This window comes from Anopheles coustani, chromosome 2 (assembly GCF_943734705.1).
Source record: "Anopheles coustani chromosome 2, idAnoCousDA_361_x.2, whole genome shotgun sequence".
Lineage (NCBI taxonomy): Eukaryota > Metazoa > Arthropoda > Insecta > Diptera > Culicidae > Anopheles > Anopheles coustani.
Window position 1 is genome coordinate 83,700,685 of NC_071289.1, and position 26,178 is coordinate 83,726,862.

The following is a 26,178-nucleotide window of genomic DNA, read 5'->3' on the forward strand; positions in this document are numbered from 1 at the left end:
AAAACAACCTGATGATAAGCAAATACGTATTCCAGTTATTTTAACTCAACATCCTTGGAGCCTCATCCTTTCCTCAAGTGCAAACGTTCCATCTCACCTCCACAGGTTCGTGTCAAAGTGTGTCCTGTTGGTGCATAATGCGTTCGAAGAGACATTCAGTGGACATGTCGATCGCGCGTTTCCGATGCGCGAAGGTTTCTCGCTGAAGCCCGCGAGTGAGCACCAACCGTGCAGATGCCGCTAACGAGACCAGATGCACTTCGATGCACCTGCACCCTAGTGCGCTAGGCAGGCAGCTTTACTGCACCGCTCGAGGATCGCGAGAGTATGAACCTTTTGACGAATGATGACAGTTGACATGGCTTGGACATGATCATCGCGATAGGGGCAGCGTGCGACGGAGGAAATTAACGGTTTATTCAAAAGAGCACAACGCAAGGGGAACTGTGGTGATGGTTTGTAGAAACATTGAAAACACGGGAGAAACCCCAGTAGTACATCGCAGTAACCGAGGGGTTTTCAATCGCTGAACTTGTCAAATCCGGGGAGACAAAGTGGATTTGCAATTACTGTGACGACTACGGCGATTGTTGAACATGTGTACCATAGAGCAGAACTACTGCCGAATCGTTAGTGAATAACTTCCGAAACCAAGCGTTCGCTGCGCGTTGTTCAACATTTGTCGTGAAATGTTACGTCAACTTTTTCGCGGCGGTGCGTGAAGCAGTGCAGTGTGCGTGTGTTGGCTTTGACGTCTTGTGCCAGGTAAGAGGACGGAGCCTCCTGTTTCGGACGGCTCTATGATGGACATTCCGGGAGTGGCCGAACACTGGGAGCTGGAAGTGAACCCGCTCATGCAGGAAATGCACGCTGCCCATAGGGAAGATGACTACTTTAATCCACAAGAGGTAAGTGAGGCGCGGGCGACGGGAAAATCTACAAACACCTTCCGAATGCTAATTAATGCCATAAAGCCATAATCCTTTTGAAGTGGACCGTTACGGAAGTGGCGTTAAGCGTTTGAGAGCGGTTCGCATTTACATTAAATTAGAATAAAAATAAGTGGGTTTACAGCAGAACATTACCATACACATATTGGGATATGAATGTCCACTGACCACTGACTGTTTTAAATTACCAACGATGAGCAGGATTATTGCTAATTGTAAGGGGAATTTTTATTTCCGAAAAAGAAACAAATTGTTTTGAATTATCAAGCAAACACGTTAGCTTACATTTGTTTAAACTCAAAGGTGACAACATAATGTAGGAATCATCAGAACATCAGAAGTTTGTTCCGATGTTTTGTGGAAACTTTAAATTTAAATCTGTTCTAATCTTTAAATTCAAACCAGAAATTAAACTAAATATAGTCCAATTGTTGTTTCTAGATGCAGATCAACAATTGTTAGCTGAACAATAAATACGACAATTTTTACTAGAAATGGTTGAGGATCCTTTCAAAGCAACAATAGAGGATCACTATCCTATGTCCCACTGAATAATTACGAACATCTTCGTTCGGCATTTTCCCAGTAAGCCCTTTTTTCTACACGAGCCTTTCGAACCACCTCAATCCCCTTTCGGAAGCATCGACGCATTACATTCGGTTCGGTTTTTCCCGCCATCCCCTCGGGCATTAGGCATGTTAACGTATTTTCCAGCATTTTCCAACCAACCCCTCCAAACGCCTTCTCCTACTGCAGCTCGAGCTGTTGGGTGAAATTGTTGATTATCCACACGAAACGACCGAACGGAGTGATTACCCCAGTTTATTAACAACGGGCTCGCTTCCGACGACGATGATTCCTGGCTGGGCGCACCAATTCCTAGAACCTAGAGTCGTGCGGTACCGGAATCATTCCGGCGGCAGCATGTTTCAACAACTTTATTTTTATTAACCCATTCGGATCATTAATATTCCGTAGTGCGTATCCCTCGACCGACCGTTTCCCATCTCTGCACCGGTTGGCATCCTTGGCGGGTGGGAGAGTGGGGCTCCCCGGTTTGCGCATCTTCTTCATTATGAAGTTCTGGCCGCACCGGTGCCATGTCCCAGTGAAAGCTGTATCGGGGAAAATGTTTCTAACATGGATGCAAATTATAACCTAATCAACGGTGTGCGTTCGGTGTGTGAGTTGCCGAAGGGGTTTTAGGAGTTGGGTTGTTCGGCAGCAGCAGCAGGGATTCCATATTTTCGTTTCGTTTTTCCTTTTTTCCAACTCCCCTCCCCCCCTTTTTGCTACCGATGAACTGCCATTTTGTGCCGTGGATAAAATTTGGGCTGAAGCTGAAGGCTGAAAAAGTTTCAGTTGTACCAAACTAAGCTTGCGAGTCTGACGACTGTGAAATGAAACTCAAACTGTGGAACATGTTAGGATTAATGAAAGCAAGCAGCCCACATTGAGAGAATTTTAAAATATTTCCACCGTACAAGGCCGCTTTTCAATTTTCCGTCAGCCCCGCAGGAACTGACTGGGAAGTATCAGAGTTAAACAACTCGAATATATTCGAATACAAAGGATTGGAAAATCCGAATAAGTTCCTTATGGTTAAATCAGCTTGGCGTGTTCAATTTCCGAAGTTTCAAATGATTATGCCTGAAAAATTGTCTTTGTTCACTAGTGTTTTGTTGTAACTCTTTGTTATTGTGTTATTAATTTAAAACTTTTCGTCAAACAGAGAATATGTCTGTAAGCGAAAAGCAATCTATGCTATCATATTTTCATTCTTTCATGGGGTTATCTTGTATTTTGTTAATATGTTTGGGGATATTTATTTGACTTAAAAACCATACGTATTAAAAACAATTCTTCGCGTTTGATACTAAACCTTATTGTTTACTCTATAATACAAAACAATCTAATTAGGGTTCTTTCTACCATATATAACGTGACTACTAAAAAGCTTGTTTCAGTTTCCGCTTTGTGTAAAATTAACTGGTTTGTCATTACAAACTGCTTCAACTTGCACAAGTGCCAAATGTGCACACAACTAACCCACCACGTCCGTTTGGTCGTTCGTTCGTTGGGTCCAACAATGGCAAAATCAAACAACCACAGTTCTCACTCCAATAGTTTACAACCCTGCTCAACAACAGCTCCAGCAACCACGGAACAGATGGCGCCCACTTCCTCCGAAATTGGCAATACTTTAGTTTTGTGGTTGGCAAACAAATTTATTGACTTCGTCGTGTTGGCCCGAGCTATCATCGGACAGGGCCGTGCGACAGCAGGTTCGATCCCATGTTGCCCTCCCTGTATGCCCTGGACCAACCAGGCTCCCAACGAATCCCAGAAAGCACGGTACTTGCGATTTTTTGTTTCACCGTCATCATCGAAAAGAAAAACACAACCAGTGAACTGCTCCAGCGTTCTTACTTGCCGCAAATAATCGGCCACCCAATGCACCCAACGTCCAGGGCACGAGAGGGAGACAAACAAAAAAGACAGGAGTCAGTCCGGCGCACGACAAAAGACCATGTACACCCAAACCCGGGCCCCACTGATGGACACTCTTCCGGCTTTCTGGCCTCCCCTCCCCACCGGAACACCAGTGGCCGAAGCGAAGGATGAGAAAAAATAACCATACAAGGAACGCGGTTGACCACGATCGTTCTGGTAAATGTCCGATCCTACGATAAAATCGTAGAAACCCGACGTAACACCGGAGACCGTGCCCGAAGCCCCATCATTTGTATCGGAAGAGACCCGGACCCCGATCCTAAAACCCCGGAACTCCTCCCCGCCGCCGGATGGCGTGTTCTCGGGACGGGGTCGGGGAAAAAAACGGAGTAGAATAAATTATTGCCCGTGTACGTACACTTGTCCGGTAGCCAAAACCAGCCAACCAACTTTTGGCATCCCGGCCAACCCCAGCCTGCAGTCGTCGGCATCCCGGTACCGTATTCCCAATCGTCCTTATGCTTGCCTGCTCGCATGGGGAACACCGGTCCTCGGTACAGCAGCATCCTAGCGAAAATTGTTTATAGTTAAAACCGACGGCGTCACAGCTGGTTAACTGTCCGAAGTTGACCAGAACCGGGACGTGCCAGCGGAAGCATTATGATAACCGACTTTCCACACCCGAACCGGACTTGCTACATGGAGGCGTTTTTTTCTAGTACACTTTTCTGGAATACCACAAAAAAGATGTGAATTTTTAACGCCTAAAACAAAAGTGAAAGGAAACATGCATTTCGAAGTAGGAAAAGAATTTTAATAGCATGTTTGTTTTGCAGAATAATACATGCGTCGCGGCTTAAGTACTACTGTTTTGAATAGATTAATTTAAAACTTTATCTTTGCCATGTTTTCGTCCGGAGTTGTTTTTATTGGCTCTTAAGAGAACAAAGCATGAATCTTTTTATCAAATGCGTTAAAAGGGATACTATAAAATACTATCCCGTTTTAATTAAATTGAAGACAGATTTTATCTTTTATTTAATCGACACAGGAATCAACCATAAATCATGTACCGTAGATGTACCATATTTGCCGCAGTTAAGGAAATTCTGCATAAAAAGTTGAATAACCAAATCAATGTTCGGTCAAATCATACTACGTTTTGCACAGTGCTAGCCTAACTACCAAAGAATACAAGTAAAATAAATGAGAAACTCTTAAATTAATATTTCTTCAAGTTTCAGAAGCCCTTTGTGTGGCACCTTGTGTTCCTAACTTGGCGCATTGTTTTTGCAATGTTCCATACTTGGCGCGATGTGTTCCTTACTTGGTGCACTTAAAACAACATGGATGTAGTTCATTGAATTCAACAGCTTTATTCAAAATTCAACTTAAAACAATAGAAACACTTTTCAACATCCATTTAAAAAACAATTTAGCTTTTTCTGACGCGGAATTTGACTTCTCTCGTGAAAATAAAACTATCTCATCGCCAACTTTTACAATCTCATTCATCAAAGCCTTCTATGATTCAAAAATATCTAGCAGTGCGAACAGTCATATTCTCCACGGTGAATAATTTAGAACACTGTGAGCCAAACTTGGCGCAAAATATTTTCGCTTCAAAATTGGTATAAAATCTCAAAAAGCGCCGAATCTAACCACGATTCATTGGAAATACTTACGTTTTAACAGTTTCTGATAAAAAAAAATCCCTAATAATTTTTCCTTTGCGGATAAATGTTTGGAAACAGTTTCACCATCTCCTTAGCAGCGTTGCTAACACGGGTAAATAATGGAGCACTTGTGGGATGGAATTTTTCCTTTAATTAAATATACATTCAATAACCAAAAACCAATAACATGTTTTGATGCGGATGTATTGTACAAACATAAACAAATATTTGACTACATATTTTAGGCTGAAATGTTATGGAAATAGTCTAATATCGAAGAAAATATTAGAAAGTGCGCCAAGTTTGGACCTGCGCCATGTATGGTGCTTCTACGATACCTTTCAAAGGTTTAAGATATCTGTTTATTGATGGCATACTTAACTTTATCGTTCATATAATTGATATTGTGTACTGTCGGTATTTTTAAACATCCAACCTCATACTCATAATGCACTACATTAAATTATTCCGACAGTTAAGTGGACTGCAAATCAACTACGAATGCCACCAAAATCCTACCCGGGATTGTGCAGCGCTGCTCATTTTCATCCGTAATGGCATGTTCCGCACGGTGGTAGACAAACAAAAAAATAGCTCCGGATCCGTTTCATATTAACGCGAAATTAAAAACATTAAAATTAATTAAAATGGCCGCCACCGGAACGCCACTCCAGCGGGTAAATATGACATCTGATTGCTAATTGAGTGCGGATGGCAGCTTGTGGTCGATTGGTGTTACCGGCGGGCAGGTTCGTGGCCCCTCGTTACCAGTGTAAGTGTGTGTGTGTGTGTGTGTGTGGGTGGGTGGGTGTGTAAATGTGTGTATGTGTAGTTTCCGCGTCAATTGCTCGTCACTTGTGGGTTTTCTGATTCGCGATCGGTCACAGCGGGGGTAGTTAACGGGGGTTCGCGAAGGTTTGAGAGTGTCGGTAGGCAGGGAAAGGTTTGACCACGCCGGAAAAACCGGCCCAACCGTTGTCACCTTTCCCGTGACAATCATTTTAAAATTTTGCTCAGCCACTCATCCGGAAGATGTCATTTAATTACATCAATCGCTCAATATGCTTAATTTCACTTTAATTTTGTACAGCGCCGTCTGCCAACTGTGCTACGCTCCGGTTAGTTTCGACGGGGATTAATGTTAGCCGGTGTTCACACTCGGATGTAATCGAGGTAGCTCAAAGCGTGGGTGACATGTTTTGCAATCTAATAGCAACTTTGAATGTACGTAATATTTGCCAACGTTCTTTCAATTATACTTCCACGATTAATTGCTGCGAACTTGTAAAAACACTACTAAACCAACGTCGATAAAAGTGAACGAAACAAAATCATTGATTAAAACATAAAACATGCAAACCATATATCATTGAACTGTCCCCTTTGGGGCTTTAAATCTACAGCAACTACAAGCTCATTTGGATGACAAAAGAACACATTTCCACCGGCACTCTGCGCGGTTCCGGATCTAGGTGGGTGATAGTTTTTTGTTCTCCGTTACCCATTAATTTAGCGTAAAAATGCAATTTACACCGAAACAGATTTTTTCCTGTCCCGGGCCACCAATATCATGCCCCGGTGGCAATCCTTTCCCTGCCGTTGCATTCAAAATCCCCCGGAACTATTGTGCTGATCCTTCCGTTCGCTTTGTTCGATTCCTGCGCCTTTTTTTGGTTTGGTTTGTTTCATCGCTGATTAACCCGCCAACGCGTTTTTTTGCTTCTTCCTTTTTTCCTCGGATTTTCCCGAAACGCATACATAAAATATGGGCTTTAAATACATTTCTGTGCATCCACTTCAGCAATAATTATATTTCAATTTCACCGACAGTACAACATTATTTTCTACCGCGCCAGTGCCCGCGAAATCCGATTGATTCGCGCACCTCGAAGGGAGGCGTGGGGTAAGGAGGGAAAATGTGCAATACAATAGGATGGAATGGAAAAAACACGCAGTTCGTTTATCCCTCTGTGAAAAAAGCATGCTGACTTTTCTGACGGATTCTACATGCATTTCCATACCTCCTGCGTTCAGCATCGGCGATCTATTTGGGAAAATAATCAATAATGATCTGATTGAATTATAATAATAGAAAAATAAAATAAAAAAAATCATTCTCTTGACTTCCACACATATCTTCACGCGAAATCCCTTAAGCCCGTGTTGGATGCACCGACGCAAAACGACCCTTTTGTTCTGTAAAAGTTTGTTCTCTGATACGGTCGTTTTAAAAACGGAAACATTGAACGGGAAAAAACAGAACTTAAAATCCAGCTAAATAAATAAATAAATAAATGAACCTACAGCCTCATGCATTTATAATGACGCCGGAGTTCAATCCCGCGAGCACCGGTGGCACACACGTCGATATCGGCTGCAATAAACCCATCGATAGCAGAAAACTCCCAAATACTTTCGAACCACGCAGCGGAAGTGCCGGCGGACAGCGGAACCGTAATTGAAAAACACTCAACCTAAATCAAACACTCTTGATACCTCGGCGGGGATAAATATTCGCAAAGGTGTTGATCGATCACGCTGAGCGTCGCGGAGAACTAATGTGTGCATACTATTTGAGGTATTTATTTTTTCATGGAATGATGAATGAGGAATAAAATATGTTACATTTTTTGGCAAGAGCAAGAAAAACGGAAACCCGTTGACAGAATAGTTCCAACGGCTTGATTGATGTTTTCAATCAACAATATTTTTCGGTCATGGAAAACGCCAAAAGTCAAGCAACAAAAATGCATTTCTTTAAAAGGCTGCATTCAAGCAGATGCTTATTTTAAAATGAAAACAAAACATAAATTGATGATATGTTAATTTTCGAAAAGCAGTACAACTTCCCTTATATTAAAAAAAAATACATAAAAGATCAAAAATATTGAGTTTGAATTCGGATTCGCAAGCTAAAATTGGCAAGATTAAAGAGTGATGAACACATGAAAAATGGTGAAGTAAGGCAAATTGAAGTTAATTGCATTAGTTCCATGTATTAAAGCTTGCAAAAAGTATAAATATATATTTCTCCCAACAACCATAAGCACAAAACCGTAGCACACAACTAAAAGCGAATGAACTATTAGAAAAACTAGGCCACATCCGCTTTAAAAGGCCCGCCGCTGCTTCACCGCCTCCACTTTCGCTCTAATGCACTGCCCGAGGACACGATAAGGGAGGGATTTGAATCATCCCTCACCGTGCGAACATCGTCATCGGCGTTATTTCGCGTTATAGGAGGCGCCAAAGTGTTTCCCGTGCCCGGCCAGGAAATGTCTCCCCGAAATCCACCGGCGCTGCGGTCGCAAAGCAAAGTGCACCCATTTGCCGAGCAGAACGAAATTTCGTGTATGTGCGATAGTCACTGGATATTTTTTTGTTCCCCACTCTTTTTCTCCGCTTGTTCATTGCGCATTCTTTTGGGCACTGCATTACTTGTCCTAGCCCGTATGCTGATGCTGCCTCCCGGGCGAACACATGATATGCTTCCCTTCGGTGTGGTTTGAACATAAAAAAGGCGCTACCGTCCGGGTACTTGAGGCGCAAATTAACGGCCCCCCTTTGCGCCTCACCCCACTCCTGAGGGCGAGGGAGGTGAAAAGTCTTTTAGTCAAAAGGAACGGAAATAAAAACCACACTCGCTCGCGACATGCCGAAATGTATGCGCGCACGTGTGTGTGTGTGATTGTGGCGCCCATGATGGGGAAAGGGAAACGAGATCCGTCCACTATTCTGGGCCCATTTTCCGCCCATGCCCAGGACGGTGTTTATGAGCCGAGATCTAACTTTTTACGATCTTGATAAGTAAATGCAATCCCATTTGGAATAACTCCAGTGTTGGCAGCATGTTTACTTGAATAATTGGATTTAATGGAACTGGCGCAATAAATCACCAAGCAGGAGATGAAAGCCTCGAAGTAGCTGTTTGTGCTTGCCATTTCACGTGCTCAAACTTGATCAACGTAAAGTTGAAGTCTTCAATATGCTCTCCAACAGTAACGTTAGATTTTGAATTATAAAACTGGATTCTTTGGTAATTATAGGGTAAGAAAACCTGTTGCATCTGTTGCTGACCGACAAATACCGCAAAACCAACAAATCGTGCTTTGATCCTCATGCTGCGGCCCACCGCAAGGATCTTTCCTAGCGGAAAAGGTTGCCGTACTTTTTATGGATCAATTTCGAGCAACCTTTTTGCCCCGAATGCAACCGACCACCGAGGCTACAGGTTGGTTTTCCCAATCCGCAGTGCGGCGGCACGCTTCTTGGCAGGTTTCGGGGTGATAAAACGGGGTGTAGGCGTGCGGAATCATAAAACAATTACACTCTATGCGTTGATTATGGCTCCGGCAGTAAAAAGGATTTGTGTGGAGTAATTTCTCACTTCAAAGGCCCGGATCGTGCGCGGTGCAGTGGCCGAGACGATCCTGCCAATGGGGGGAGCGGGGGTTTTGGGCTCGAGGAAAACCCCACTAGCCGCTTGTACGGAGGAGTAATAATAGTAAAGTTTGCTTGCAGTCCGCCATTAATTTTGCCTCGGTGTCATAAACTAAAATTTGTTGAAATGACTCATTAAACGGAAGTCGTCATAAAGCCTCCGACGCTGCCAAACCGAGGGAAGTGCAGCACAAAGTGTTTCCGTTTCGTTTGCTTTGCGTTGATGGCTTGTTCATGTGATCGCTACCGAGTGTCTCGTTCTAATCTCAATTATTACAGTGTCTTTCATATCTTATGGCTTCTGTGTACACAAAGCGGCAGCCTAGGATGTGTTATTAAAAAGCTTAATGTGATCAACTAAGTGTGATGTAGGGACGTTAAAAGTGACGAAGAACCAGCTATTAAAAGATGAAATTGCTATTATTAACCTAATAGGTTCTATCCTTAACATTGCAATAAACCAAACAAGCTTCCAAAAGAAGAGGGTAGAAAGGTCAAATTGTGATTTTTAAATGCTCAAACTTTCCAAATAATATGAAGTTTAAAGGACGAGGATACACCGTCTGCTGCTATTGTGTATTGACCATATCTGTAGAAAAGGTTATGGATTCTACATCTCATCTCTTCGACTCCAGCTTAGGTTATCAAACTTTTCTTATGAGCAATAAAGAGAAAGAATAGTTATCGATTTACTTCAGTGTTCGTTGAATAACGATTCCAAATGTTTAATTAATGCATTATTGAGTCTTAAAAAAGAGTGCTGCTTTATTTTTGATGCATTTTAAATGCTTACTCTTTAGTTTCAATTTCATATCGTTGGTAACAACTTATACAAATTTGTAAAGCAGCTCTATGCGAAAATATGCTTTTCTTCCTTTTTACTATGAATATTTAATACATTATCCACTATTTTCCTTTACTATGGCTCCTCTAACGACTTTAGAACGTTTTGACGAATTGACCACATTCCAAAGTGAAAGTAAACATTCCCCGCAGCTTACCTTCGATCATCGATCATCTATTTGATCAGTGTCCTTTTTATCATCACCACCTTATCTCGAAGGATACTTTCCCGTCGTCGCACCAGCCCGTCGTCTTCGCCATCGGTTAAATCCACCACCGTCTGCAGCCGGACTAAATCCTTTCGATCAGTCTGACCCACATTCTGACGCTGGCGCTCCCGAACGAAGGACACTTTCTTAATTACGATCCCTATCAGCGCCAGACGGAGCAGACCACGAATGGACGCGAAAGTCTCTGGGTCCGTAAATTAATCTCTCCGTCTCGCGCTGCTGTCATCATTGAAATGTATACCACGGCTAAATGCGTCCTTCGCCAAACGCCCCGATCCACTCGCCTACACGGCCCAAGCTGCAAGCCTCCGGAGGGAAACAAGAAGGGTCGATTGTCCGAAAGACTGTCCGTCCGGAACATGAGCTTCCCTTTACTGTTTGGGTCTCGGCAGTCCCGTCCCGCACTGCTACCTTCGCTGGTCGACACTCCTGGCGCGATCGCGATCCTTGAGCGGGCCGGATTCCGTCCGGCTACTGCCACGCCCCGCCACCGGTTCGCTACCTGCGCGCCTCGGGGCGCCTACCTCGAAGCGCACGGCACAATCGGACCAGCCGAATTTTGAAGGCATTTATAATCCACTAATTGTTTGGCGCCATCCAACGTTTTCCGGCCATCGTCTCTTTTCCTTCTACGTTCCTGGAAATTGACTCGTTTCTCTTCTTCCAAACACAAAAGGGCAAACACACACACACCTATCTTGGTGGCAAGAAGAAGCCGTCTTTGAGGAGCTTTCCTTTCAAACGTTACCCAAAAAAGAAACACTTCCAAAGGTTCGCTCCTTTTTTCCCCATTTAGGTCCTACGTCCAGCCGCAAACATTAAGGAAGCGCCAAACGGACGTCCTCTTGCTTCTTCGTTGTCATCCATGCAGACACACACACTCTCTCTCTCCCTCCCTCTTTCTCTTTCTCAAGAAACAGGAAATAAGGGCCCGGGGAAACTTTTCATAAAAATCGTGAATCTTCAAACCTCCAAGAAAAAGCACACACGAACCTTCTGATCCACCAAAACCGAATCTCTCTCGGGTTTTGTGTGTGTGTGTGTTTTTGTTTTGTTTCCTTAACCGCGCAAACCAATGAAACATAAAAGTTTAAGATCTGTTTATTGTTTTCTTCGTTCCCGCCACATACGCTTGTGTTTTTTTTCGTTTTTTCACTAAGTCGTTAAGCCTTTGGCTTCCTTCGAGGCGTGCTGTCACTTGGGATTCCTCTTTTGGAGGCCTGTGTTTTTTCGCTCTTCCCCATGGTCCACTCGGAGAGGCTCGTGGGCAAAATCATGGCTCCACACTCCCGCCCCAGCATCCTTATCCTGTTCGTTCACTCGACGTTCGTACCCGTCTGCAAGAAGGTTTTTATTGTTATCGCTGCGTTGATGTTGACCATACAAATAAAATTATATTATTTTTTATTGATGGTCATTTTTGCCTTTTTTCCTCCTCCTGTCGAACCTCCTGGACCGGGCGTGGATGGTAGGTACGGGGGCCGAGGTTGGCTAGCTGTGGCTTGTTAGCAGCACATCCACCAAGACTCATCACCTCGGCGGTCACATCGTTTACTGCGCCATCCTTCTTTCTATTACCCATCACTGACAGGTTCGTTTCTTTTTTTTTCGGGGGCGCCGTGGTCCACCAAGGAAGCGGGTCGCAAGGATGGGGCGCCCGGAGGGGGCACAAGGCCTTTTTGCTTTTGCTTTTGTTACAGGGAAACGTGTCCGCGACCGGCGATGACGCGGCCCGGGAACTCCTCCGGAGGTAAAGTTGTCGAAATGGCTATTATAAAAATCACATTTTTATGTATTGATTAATTGACGCTGTAAATTTTTGTGACATTTTCTGGCCCGTCCTCGGATCCTGCTCCGAGTTCGGGTCGAGGCCGCTGTCGCCGTGATGCTCGTTTGATCCCTCGACGATGGGTTTGTTTTTTTCTGCCTCTTCCCGTCTGTTCGCGGCGTAAGGACCTGTCGAGGACACGTACGTCGGCGATGATTTTGACGCTCATCTCTGCTAGAAGGTTGATTAGGGATCGATTAACTGATGCTCATTTGAATTCCAATGCTGTACTTAGCCAGCATCTTGCTTGCATTTACTAACTCATCAACAAGTTCCTGTCGTGCCTTGAAAATTCCTCTGAGCTATTGCGAAACATTTTTGCTTAAACGTTTAGAATAATCTGATATTAGTCTGAATAGTTGTTATACTGAATTTATGGTGTGTAACGAGTTTTCGCATAAAATTTGAACAAATTATTTCTCATCTTTGCGTGGCAATATTCAGACAAATTTGACAGCACTGGAAAGGAATTGCAATTGAAAAAATATGCAAACTAGACATTCCTGGTTATTTGCATCCTGATACTTACTCGACACGCACACGCATGTAGTTGAATTTCACTATCTATTATGATTATCAAAGAAAAATGTTCAATCCACCAAAATGCATTAGACAAATGTGTTCTAAATCATAGCCATATCAAGGTCATTTGTTTTAAGATATTCAGCTTAAATGTACGTCATTTCTACGATACATAACAGTAATCCTCAGTTATACTTAGTATTTTTACTCTTTTCCAAACTTTAATTTTCTGACATTACTGTACATCCTGCAATTAACAAATTATATTCATCCCTTTTTCAACCGTAACATGACTGAATGATAGGATCAAATTTAGACACATTTGATTTAGAAAACACGGATTTTTTCAATTATATGTGGTAGTGCGGTTAAAACCATTACACATAAAAGTTGTAAAAAGCATGAAAATGTGTATTAAACCTAAAAATAAAATGGGCAAAGACTGAAAGATTTCAGCTAGTTTCTGTCGGACCCAAACATGTACCAAACCTTATGGCTGTTTTCGTAGTAGATTTCCATACAAAATTAAGATACAAAAATACATGCACTCCGCTGTTCGCTCGTTGTGCGATTGGAATCAGCCAATCTGCATCGGCTCGTGGAAGCTTGTCGACAAATTTCACCTTCAAAGCACCGGTCACGCACGGCCCGGCTAACCTGCCCCCCGGGGGAGCGGGTGGTAAAAGCGGCTTAGCTGCGAGTTGCTTTTTTTTGGGGCCACCGTAAGCGTCCAGACACACTTGCGAAACGTCCTTCAGGTCGTCTGGGCGGCTGGGTGGCTTACTTGTAGCGGACAATTATCGGCTCGGGTTCGGGTACGGAACCCGCAGGGCGCGCAAGCCGATGCAAATGAGCGATAGGAAAACGGGCAGAAAAGGTGCAACCCCGGAGGATGGGTCCTAATGAACGCCCGAAACTTGTTACGGGGCCGCAAACGGATGGCTGGCCAATCCAGTTGGCGATCGCCTCTAGGGGTCAGTCAGGCACAGTTTTCCTAGGTTCAATTGCCCGCAACGGTGAGTTTAGGGATTGGGGGTGGTGTAGGCTGCGTGGGTGTGTTTGTTGCCTGGGAAGCGCCCACGGACCCGTACCGGACAGCAAATACGCCACCACCTTCATGTGTGACTGTGTGTGGCTATAAATTTACATAATCAATGCATCATCATCGAATCCCAATGGTCGATGGAGAAAAGATCCCCGGAGAGGGAACCGGGTGGTGGAGATGTGGGAAAACAGGCCATGGGCAGAGGAGGCAAGAGAAAAACCGGTGGCCAAGAGGGCGGTAGAACGTGCGGCTAGGGTGAGGTGCGGCTTTAAAATATGAAAATGCATAATCAAAGTCTTCGCAGAGCCGTCTTTAAACTTGAAGCATAACTTCACCACAGTCGTTGTCCGTTTTTCAACACCTACAGCGTAATCTGTTGCAGTGTGTTCCATCCTCTCCAACACTCTACTCCTCGCCCACCTACCGCAAAAACCCTGATTGCTCCGGGAGATTTCACGCAGAAGATGTCTCCGCCATAAAACATCCGAGCTAAAACAAACAACGACAAGTTCGCTTTGCTCGGCCTAGCCGTTGTCGGTGGGGAGGTGGGTTTTCGGGTTGATGGTGGGAGGAGGAAAAGTATGATTTGTTAAGCCACTGCCCAGGGCACCACCTGAAAGACCACATCGTACCACCAGACAAGCTTCCCTCGTCCTCCGCCGAAGACAACAGTTCTTAACAAGTTCCTTCGCGAAACCAAGCGGGAAAGGTTTGGAACCGAGGCGGGGGCCATAAAATGTTTAGTTTGGCTAAAATAATAAAAACCTTCCCGAGTCATTTGTTGCACTTCGGGGGGTTTCGGGCTCGCTGGCTGGCATTAGGGGGGGGAGAGTTGACTGCTTAAAAGAAAAATACCCGGAGAGATTCAATTTGGAGTACGCAATGCAGTTTTATTGGCGCGCTCGTCTGCCCGCCCGCTTGTCGACGTGGCTGACGTGGTTCTCACTCGTGTCCGGAAGAGTGTTCTGTGTGTGTGCCTGTTCTTGCCCCGCGGGCTCGAAACCGTGACGCCGCACGGTGCCAGAAAAGCACCGCAGTCCCGATCCATCGCGGGCCGGGAACCGGTTGCGGAAACTGGCGCGCGAAAACACCGGCGGAACGTGCCGGCAGCGACGAAGAAATGACTAATTCCATAAACATTTACGTCTGTTGATATTGCACTTTTTATGATAAATATATTTAAATGAGCTCTCCGTGGCGATGGTTAATGCTCGAGGCTTCCTTCGAGGGTGGGTGGGTTGGTGTTGGGAAGCGGGTGCCGAGGGGGTTGGCGCCGGACACCGAACGCTTCGATTGGAACATTCGACCAGCCAACCGGGCCGGGAGCAGGACGATAGTTTCCGGGCAGCATCTTCGTTTGCTTTTTGGTAGCTCGAAGGAAAACGACTGACGGAACGACTGCATCTTTGCGGAAGATCGTCATCCGGTTGGAGTTTTATTGTGAAGTTAATTGCGATAAATAGGCTTTCTGACTGTTACTTCAAATGGCTTTCTGGTTTCACGATATTTGGCTCTAATTGAGTCAATGTGTGTACCACTCTTTTGGGGCTTAATATTTATAGAAGCTGACTTTTGTTTCTATGCTATTGTAAAGCGAAAGCAATGTCCTTAAGCAATACTTCCTCTTTTTTATTTTATAAATTCCCAAAGGAAAATAACATTGTTAAGAGCTAAAAATTTATTTTTTCTATAGTCACAACAGTTTTTTTAACTTATAAATTACTGCATGAATAAAAAATGAAAAACCTGACTAATGGAAGCTTTACAAATATAACAAGAAATTACCAGGCAACATAGGCCACAACCAATTTTTATAAAGTAAGCAACTGAAAGTTGATACTCTTGTTCGTTAAGCTATCAATTAGGTTATTTGTTGGGATAAGTTAGGTTAAGTAAGGGTAGTTTTCAGCGTGAGTTATTGAAAAAATCCCTTTCTTTCCTTTCTCCACACAACCATCCTTAAATTTATCCCAGTACTATCGTTATAATCAAATTAGTTTCAACTACCATGATGCATAACATAAACCGTTAAGTCACGTTTATAATAGCTATAAGTGCATGTATTATAAGTTTTTGCATTAGAGCATTAAAAGTACAATACCTAAAACCTGCATGTTTTTAGTGATGATTGACAATTCCATTAATGGTGATAATTTAGATACTTGACTTTACGGTTTTATTTTTGTAATTTTGTGGCAACTGATTAGGTCTTCTTTTGAATTTCATCTCGTTTTATTGTAGGATTGAATGCATTTTTTTTCTATATCTTCTATTTTTTAACAAAGGAATTTGAAAATTTGTTGTGCTGGTTTTACAATCTAATTTAAATTATTCTAATTGATTGGTGATCTAATTTGAATTATTTTTAGTAGTAGAAGAAAAAGAAGTTGCAAGAATCATATGTTGAAAAAATTAAACTTGAAGTCTTTCAAATCACAAAATTGACCAAACATTCTAATAGAACTAAGGTAAGTGCACCCATAGTGGAGCTAGTACCAATAGTGGTTGTAGTGGAATAAAATCCTAGCTCTACGCCGATATATATACAATAGAGTTATTTGTTCTTCTATGAAATGTTCTTTGAACTTCTGCGGAGTGTTAAAAAGATGAACCATCTCATTCCGCAATATATAAGCTCCAAAATTCATATTTTATAAACAGGTTGTTCCAACATGCTGCATTCCTTAAGAATCTATAACGAATATCATGATTTACTAAAGGCTATAAATCACTGCAAAATCATTAAAACCATATGATTTCGCTACTTACATACTCCAATATAATTGATTTATACGAACTTAGTGCATTTTATCATATTTTTATTATATTTTTATAGTTTTTACTATAGTGCCACTATAGGCACAAAAACCCAAGTTGTTCCTATAGTAACCATAGATTTTTTCACAAGTATATTTTAGTTTTATTCCGGTTTTGGCCAATATAATCAGGTAAATTTAGTGATTTTATTCTGTTTCTACAAAATAAACAAAGCGGAACTGGAGAGAAGGGCCAGTAGAAGAAGCAGAGGAAAGAAAAAAGAAAGCGGGCGAAGGATACGCGACAAAGCATATACTATATTTTTAGCTGTAATATTCAGAGCATTTTTTATGAATTAAAATTGGACACATTTCGGTAAAACAATACAGTCTTTTCAATGACAACGCATTGGTCAAGGAGTATTTTACCGTTCTGTTTGAAATATGCTTCAAAAATAAGTCATAGTAAAAATATATTGAAGTTTTTCGTACTACCACCACTATAGGAACACGATACCACAACTATAGGAACCATACCACCATAATAGGAGCAACCGACTAGGAAGAAAAATACGCGTTTTTTCGTGTATTTTGTGTGGTTTACGGTCAAAATAGATGTTTTTCAGAAGAAAAGTCATGTTTCGATCATAATTGATTCAAATATGTAGAATGTTGAATATGTTCTTAACACTCTTAAATTACACCTATTTGGTATTTACAGTACTAAGTGCACCACTATTGGAAAAGTTACCCTACCTATTCAAAAATCTTACTTTTGCGATAAAATCGTATCAGGTTACCGTTTATTTGTTGAGCCACACTAAGTCAATTAATTTCTTTAAACCTCTTGTACATAATCCGTTGCTTGCCATCGCATGGACCTGCAGTACCACGCAGAGGGAAAATAAGTCATATCCATCATTTCAAACGGTGCCTTATTGGTCCGGTAAACCAAACAGATAAATCATCATTTAAAAAAACTCGTCCCAAACATCAACGAGAAACACGCGCAGCAAGTGCGAGCGAAAGGCGTTACGATCCGCCGAGTTTGCACCTCGACATCGGACGAAGGAGAAGGCAGCACATCGGTCGGCAAAAGGCCCCCATTGGAGCCCCGTCACGACTTCGTTCACGATCCGTTGATCATCGTCGCCATTGGAAGTTGATTGCCCGTGAAGGAAGATGCACGGCAGCGCGTAAGTGGCTACCCATGCAAATTAGGCCATCGCTCATCCGTCATCCGGCCCCCGTCCGATGTTCTGGCGGTTCTGGAAGCGGGTCGAAGCTGCCGGTGCATTCTAGTTTTCACGCCTAGTTTGCACCGGCGAACCAGGCTGCAGCAGCAGTGCGAAACAATGGCCCTGCGTAGGCCAAATGCGTCACAGCAACTGCGTGTGCTGGTGGTGGCGATCGCAAATAATAATCGTAAGCGTAACAATAATAAACATCCTGTAGCGGGCCGCGAACCGCGTGTAAGATCGTTAACCCGCTTGTCCAGCCTGGCAGATAGAAGTGGCACCGGAGATTCCACGGTTTCGTGCGTTTAATGACGTTCGGTATCGGTACGGTAAGGGAATGGCACAAGGATTGGCCCTGCATCGGTCGCCATTTTTCAGCAAAAGTGGCAACAAATATTTTCGCTCGCTTGTCGTTGCCTGTTTTGCAACCTCCATCTTTTTTTTTTTTTGTTTCTCCCTACCATGAACAGTGGTTGCTGCAATTGCAATGTCAATTAATGTGTGGTGCAACAAAAGCGTTATTATTATTGTTGCATCCTCCGGTTGGACTGCTGTGAACGCGTTAACGCCAGCCGCTAGTTGGACTGAAGCCATTGTGCAACGACGACGTCGACGACGAGTACTCTTTCGCCATGGTACATCGTATTTAGTCGTGCTTCCTAAAGATGGATGCCGTTATCGTCGTTGCAGCGCCGTCCGCATCCGGATTTGGATTTATACCGTTTCGTACGATTTTTTTTATTGCTTATTGCAGTTTGTTTTATGAGCTTCCCGAGTATCCCGCCCGACGTTGCGTTGGGGTAAAGTAAACAAAAACTGTATGAAGTACCACTTAAAAAACTCGCGCTCTTTTGCCCGAGCATCGGAGGCAGTGGTACACCGGGTTGCATAGCGCTCGCCGTCCGTTTTCCGCCCCGGGCGAGAAAATGGGCAATTCAACGGGTAATAGCAAAACAAAAAAGGTGGCACTTTCTTAGCCGGGAAAAGCAAAATTGCGTACACGTTGTTCGCCATGCTGGGCAACTATCTTGTGACCGTTGCGAACTAACAGAAAGGTAGTTGGCCCTTACCGAGCGCGGGGCACTTGTTGCAAAACATCTTAAATGGTGCAGAAAATCAAAGAATTTTATTGTGTTCCGGTGGATGATCGCCCGGAACCGTTAAATGCCTCCAGTTGCAGCGAAGAAAATTGTACATGATTCATCTTTGTGCAGAGGAGGTAGACTAATGTTAATAGAAAGAATGTCTTTTCACAGATCATAGAATCTAATGGTTTAAAGAGACGGTGAGCTATGAAGCATAACCAACATAAACACAAACAGTGAGATAAGTCGGAAATTATCGAACTTTTTTATTCTTTCGATTCGATTTTCTTATATTGTACCCTTTTTAATTGAACATAATTTATATCAACTTCTTTCGTTTGATGTCTTTCTACCACCTTGGCTGCAGTGAGTTTAGAGCTTTTCAATGCTGTTTCTTTGTGTAAGACACGCAACTTTCAAAGGCTTCTATTTAACCACAAAACACAAGAATATTGGTAAAAATAATCAAATATATTACGAGAGACAGAATACAATTGATCGGTAGACATCAACGATACAAGGATAACAAACAAATACTTTCACATGGATTGCCTTGTGAAGCTGTCACAACGAAGACTTTTCACGTTGCGGTTTACAGTAAGCTTTATTTTAAAGCTTTCCATCGTTCAAAATGTGTTTTATATTCGAGTTTTCAGCAAAACCAAACTCAGCTTCGACATGCGCAAGTTTATTGTTTTCTTTCCACGATCCTCGTCGCTGCACGCAACGTCTCAAGGTGGAAAATCCAAGGCCACTTCCACGTTATCGCCTTATGGACCTTCCCCTTTGCCCTTATTGCCCGCGGCTTCTTCTCCACCGGAAAACATTCCGCCACGGTGGGTTGAGATCGAAAAATCGCTGCTATAATTGGCATTGGCTTTGAATGCTGTTAATTACTTAATTGCTGCCCGCGAAGCAGCCCGCTCCATTAGCCGTCGATAGATATTCGATCATAATCAATTTCCTTCCCAAAGCTCGCGCGCCCTGTCACTTTCTGGCCACCCTTCTTGCACCTGCCCCGAGCTGTTCGGAGGCGGTCGTCAAAACGTCAAGGTAATACATCATCGTCACATGCGGGGCGGGTTCGAATACTTTTCACGGTTCCTTTCCTTGATTTCCACCACCACCTTCCTTCCATCTCTCTCGGCGCAACCCCTTCTCGATGCTTCGAAGAACGCCGCGACAAGAACAGCACCACGGCTGGATGATGATTGAAGAGAGTCGATTGAAAAAGTGCGGCACTTTTATTGATAATCTAGTGCCTTGTCAACCGTTGCGCCGCCAACTTTGCACCCCACCCGTCCCTCTCTCTCTCTCTCTCTCTCTCCCGCTCGCTCGGTCACACACTCTTTCTTCACACGCCGTCAGACAGTGCGCGGCCTCAAGACGGTCCGCGCTGGCGACAGCGACAGCAAGCAATCAATATTGGTCGCCCAGAAAAGCGCGCTCGCACACACACACAAGGGATGTCATCGGTGCTCCTGCTTCTACCGCTGCTGCTCCGGTAGACCTTTTCTACTCTTTCGATCGATTCCAAGCGATCGATCGCCCCGACAACCGGTCCTTGTCGAGAGTCGGGCAGCTTTCGGCGACATGTGTGTGGAAATTGATATCTGACCGGGGCCGTTGTTGACTTTGTTATCTTTAATTCATTTACCGAATGTTTACGCCCTGCGATAAGACACACCCGTTCCCCCGGCGCTTTCCTTTCGTTCGCTTCATCCAAAGGTTGGGGACTACCTTGGGTACTTTCGGATTCAATTTTTTCGAAGTCCTTCTGGAAGGATCAATTCACGGGCCGCCTTCGCAGCCATCGTTGCCGGAGTTGCTAATCCAGTTTGACGACAGACGAAAGTGGCCTTGGCTCCCTAACGATCTTCGAATCGCTTTCGTCCGTCCACACCAAAGTGGTCGAAATAAACAAACAGACAAAACCGGGCGACGCTGGTCCGAAATGCAACGGGAAAGATTCCAACGATGGTAAGCGAGAGGAAAGGATAAGCCAGGGGGACAAGGACACGGACACGGACGTCGACTCCCGGTTGGTCAGGTGAAAAACGGCGCAAAAGCCCTAACACCGAATGGGCTCGGAAATGAAAGACGCATCAGACCACCCCCGGTGGTCCACCTACCTGCCACGTACCTTTCTCACCCCCGCCCGTTCAGGTATCCTTACGACGACGTGACGTTTCTTTTCGCATTCGGCCGTTCCGGTGAAAAGTGTCCGAGCGCTTTTCTTCCGCCTGCGGAATGCAATGGTCACATCACGTTGCAGATGCGATCGGTCTGCTGTGTTTTGTGCGTTTTCTTTTCGGGGCGCTTTCCGGAGCGCTTTTGACGTCTTTGTTTTTGTGGTAAATTTAATCCGATTTCCCGAACCCCTCGTGTTGGTGGCCATTGTCCTTCCATTTGGCTAAGCCGAACGGAGGCAAGAAGCTTTTGGGCGAAAATGAAAGACCCGTCGCGAACGACAGATTTTCGTCGGATTTGTCTGACGCCATCATTACGGAACGGGTTTTGGCAAGGAAATCGATGCAGGACGAAAAGGGGCAGAAGGATTTACGGTAAAGCTTGTTGGGCATTTCCGGTGTCGCTTTGCTGACGGCGATGGAGGGTAATGATTTTCATCCCGATTGGCGCAATGCGAACAGGAAGGATAACAGTTTTGATGAGTAAATAAAGTGCTTCTTTGCGTTGATGATGGGATGACGCATTGCCGACGTTTTGAGGGGTTTGTTTGGATTGATAGATTTATTTGGTCAGTGCAGTGGAGGTCCAGTTTGAAAATGCGATAGATGTCAATGGAAAAAATACCTATGGGTCTATTTTACCCAAACAATGATATACGATAATGAACGAGCTGAAGAAAAGAAAATATTTTGAATTCAGCTTTAGTCAGTCAAATATCCGTTTAAGATTTTAATTTTCTAAGTTGTTATCAAATTGTAAGATTCATTTTCTTCTCTAGATTTTCCTAGTTCCTTTACAGATAACATTTAACGATATTTCTAGATTGTAACAGATATTTCTAGTTAAGAGGGTACCACCTACACAATAAACAATGTTTCAGTGAATTGAAAATAATTTCATGCACATTCCCTTATTGTATAAGAATGGTAATATACCCTGCGTGAATGTTTCCGGCGATACTCGTCGCTTAATAATGCCTAAAGCTTTCCATTGCTTCCGTTCGATAAGAGCCTCCGTATTTCCGTTCGGTTGCCTGCAAGAGAAACTTTCGTTCCACCGGAATCAAATCATCAAAATCAAAGAAGGCAATGATTTGGCCCTCCCAGCAGCATCGACAGCAATCGATTATGCGTCGTAAACCGATGCGAAATAAAAATCAATCCCATCAAAACGATGGTTTGCTTTGATGGACCACCACTCTCGCATCGGTGCTCGCCCAGCCGCCGAGTTTTTCCCCGGTAGCGCTTTTCTTGAGAGGAAATTTGTGTCATAAATTTGATTGTTTCGCCCCATTCCCGTCCTGGGGCGTATCCGGCCGTATGGACGTATTTTTTTCCAGCTTCGGCGAGTATGTTTGGACACAGAGAGTGCCTCCGGGGCCGGTAAAATGTTGGTCAAAGGTAAAAGGTTCCGATTCGAACTTTTCGAGCTCAGCGCAGTCGGGCACCGAGATGCGACGGAAATGAAGAGACGAACCGACCCGGCGGGCCTGGAGTGTGCTCCCGCGCTTTTCTCGTTTGCGTTAAAAACATCCGCCACACGTTAGAAGCTTTTCTCCTGTTGCGTCTTCGATTTTATGGGATCATTAATTTTATGTTTATGATTTATGACTAATTAATTAATCCGCCAACTCATTTCCCCCGGTAGCTGACGAAAGCGGTCGGCGCGATGGTCGGCGGGTTAAGAGCGTTTAATTAGCGGGCCGGAAAAGGCGTTTCCGTCCGGATGCTTGACCGCAACGATTGACAATAATGAATTTTCCAAATTTTGCATCCTAACCTGAAAGTGATTTGTGAAAGTTATATTTTAATTCAATCCATTTTAAATGGTAAATTATTAAAAACATTTACATAAAAATCTCTGTAGTAACCTACATATTGAATTTTCATCCAACACTCCCTGAAACTATATGTTTTCATGCATTTCATAGAACACGTCCTACATCGCCTTAAAAACGACATATCGATGTTTTCATAAATTGGGCTAAAACTCGATTGTCATTCAGGTTTTCAATGCGTTTCTAAAAATTGAATTTTATTCAATTCAAACACCTTTATTCACCTCTACATCGCCACAAAAAAGGATCGAAACTTATATAAATGGCCCCAGCCCGAGTTTTAATTTTCGTAGATTTCTAAAGCCTCTGCTTCAGTCTAGCAAAGAAACGACGAAAAAAGGACATTCCATGTACCTTTTATCCCACACGTGAGCCTCTATCATGGATCCCATAGCGCGATGTCGTATGTACGTGACCACAAAACGCATAGGCCTGCGGGGCAAAATGCAACCAACATTGATAATGGAAAAGGAAAATAAAAGTTTTGTGCTCTTTAAAGAGGACATGCACGCGAAGAATTGCACTACTTTACGCCCAAACTGAAAAAGTGCAACAAATAAAAAAAAGGATGGTTTGTGAAATGCAAAATCGAGCATAGCAGCTACCCTGGACGCCGGTATTGGTTCGGTTCTACACACCGGGAAGTGTGCAGGGCGAGGAGTGTTTCCCCGTTGTAAATCACCCGTCGCTACAGAACAATAAAAGAGCAAACATAAATTAAGTTTTCTGAGGTCTTGTTTTTCGTTTCCTTTTTCCTTCGCTCTTCCTTTTCGATTATTTCTACTGACCGGAATTTTCATTCGGACCTCACACGTCCCGGACGTGCGCTTCTTCTGCTTTTTAATTTCTTTTTCCCGCTCTTCTCGTCCGGAGGGTACTTGCGGAGGGGTTGTTTTTTTGCAACTCAATACGCACATGTTTGACTATTCAACATTAAAAATAAAAATCTGCGGCCAGTCTGAAACCATTCATCCCGTCCGAGCTGAGGATCAACGGAGCTTCAGGACCTATGCTGGAATAAAACTGTCATTTTTTTAACCCTCCTATGCCTCGTTTTTCTGGTCCATTAGTTTACGATTCTGGGTACGATTCTTTCCCGTGGTTAGATAGAGTTCCTCCGTCCTTCGCTTCGTCTACTATGCTGCCCTTCTTCTCTGGTCACTCTTTCGACTGCACGAGGATAGACTTGGGTTGTGATTGGCGTTCTGTTTTGATCCCGTTCACACTGTGGCCCATAATGGTAGGGGCCATTGTTGTTACGAAAAGAACTATCCCAAAACGCTGAAATGGCAACATATTCTTTATGGCAGTGGGCCCAATTCTGGGTCATCGCCTGGGACCCCGATGGCGAGCCACGGTCCACGCTGCTTTTGTTTGTTTTCACTTTGCCTCCGTGGAAAATGATGAGACACTTTTACGTGCCCGTTCTGCAAATTCCATGCTGTTCGGATCATTTTTCATTACGAAAACCAGCAAAGGCAACAAAAAAAAACAACCCTCTAAGCAAGCAGCGAACCTCCGAAGGTGAGACCAATTCTCATAAACTCAATCATGGTGTGGGCAAGCGTTTACCCAAAATATCTTTGTCCTCTAAAATGAGTCTGGAAGGAGAAAAAAAAAAAGATCAGACAAATTGTCATCGCGGTTTCGCTGGGACGAGCCCTTCCTAGAAGAAAATAACGATCTTGAGTGGTTGGTCCGCATCCATACCTTGCGATGGGACACGACGTTGGTGGCAAATTCAGCAATCAGCATGGAATTGAGGTATGCGGGCTAATAAGATTGTTAACATTTTCCTCCACCTACCGCAAAGTCGTGGTGTGCTTTTGTTTGTAGGTTAAACAGGTGGGCACTTATTCGTCGATCATTTGTATGAAGAAAGTGATCATGTTTTTATGTTATGTTTGTAAAATTGGTTTAGTTTAAAAAATGTTTTCCTAAATATATTAGCCGAGATGGTTCTTAACTGGTTGATAATAAAAAGGATGGAAACAAGTATTCTAAGGTGATTAATTGATTGGTTGGATGATTGATTTCTTTTCAAGCAGAACGTCATACTTTCTTTTCTATGCTTCTGAGTAACACACCTTTCAACCATTCCTTAGTATATAAGACAGGTCGGACTCGCAGGTTCGATCATAACAACTTGAAGCAAAGTAAAATGTCATGGTTGAAATTAAGGTGCTGTTAATCTTATTTAAATGGAAATATCCCAGTTCGCCAGTTTGATTGGTTCGCGTGTGAGCTGTTAATTGAATCCACGTTTCAATTTTCGAACCATTGGCCCCACCATGTTCTCGACAACAAGCCCAATCATTGTCCGGATGGGCTATGACTTATGCTCGGAAACACTTGCCGCCCCTTTTCTGCGGCACCATTCTATGGCACCCATCATTCCCGGCGTCGTCTCGCACTTTCCGATCGGCCGAAGAGATACGTACGGCTGACGCCCAATCCGGCCAATCGTCACCGTAAGCGGACGCCACGGAACCGACCACCGAGGTGGGAAGACAGGAAGGGTGAGAGGGAGCGTGGCATAAGTGGATCAATTTGCCGTATCAAATGTCCGTAAGTTCCCTACGCTCGGACGATTCTCACCCGAAAGGCGAAGGCGCAATCCAACCGAACATGGATGGCAATCAATCCGCTCCGTTTGTTCATGTTGTCCTCCAAACGCCTCGGAAGGGATCCTCCGGATCGATTGAATTAAGAAGCGGAAATCGGTTTTGCACAAACACACACACACACACACGCTCTGTCCCTTCCAATGAGATCGAGCTTTGTTTTCCCTTCCCCCTTTTGGCGGAAGTGCAAAGTACCGTACGTACGTCGGATTGATTCTCTTGTCCCCATCGAACAATCCTCGCCTTCTTCGGGAAGTCTTTCCGTCAAACGGCCACCGGGAGACTGGGCAAAACCTGTGAAAATGTACACTTGTTCGGTGGAAAGCACTTTCCTGGCTGGGGACACATTTTCACAGCTGCACTTCATTCCAATCTGCGCTCGAAAACGGAACGACACAGGCGACGAATGCAGTCGCTTATCTCGGGACAGCGATCTAACGAGATTTTACGATCCCGGCCG

The 26,178-nt window shown here is 43.9% G+C and overlaps 1 protein-coding gene across 1 annotated transcript in view; it reads left to right on the forward strand.

The window, feature by feature from the left end:
• The first annotated feature begins 803 nt into the window (after positions 1-803).
• LOC131263360 (homeobox protein araucan-like) overlaps positions 804-26,178 on the forward strand; it is a 104,109-nt gene continuing 78,734 nt past the window's right edge. Inside the window, exon 1 of the mRNA XM_058265547.1 lies at positions 804-908. Coding sequence (XP_058121530.1) covers positions 804-908 — 105 coding nt within the window. The remainder of the gene's footprint in view (positions 909-26,178) is intronic.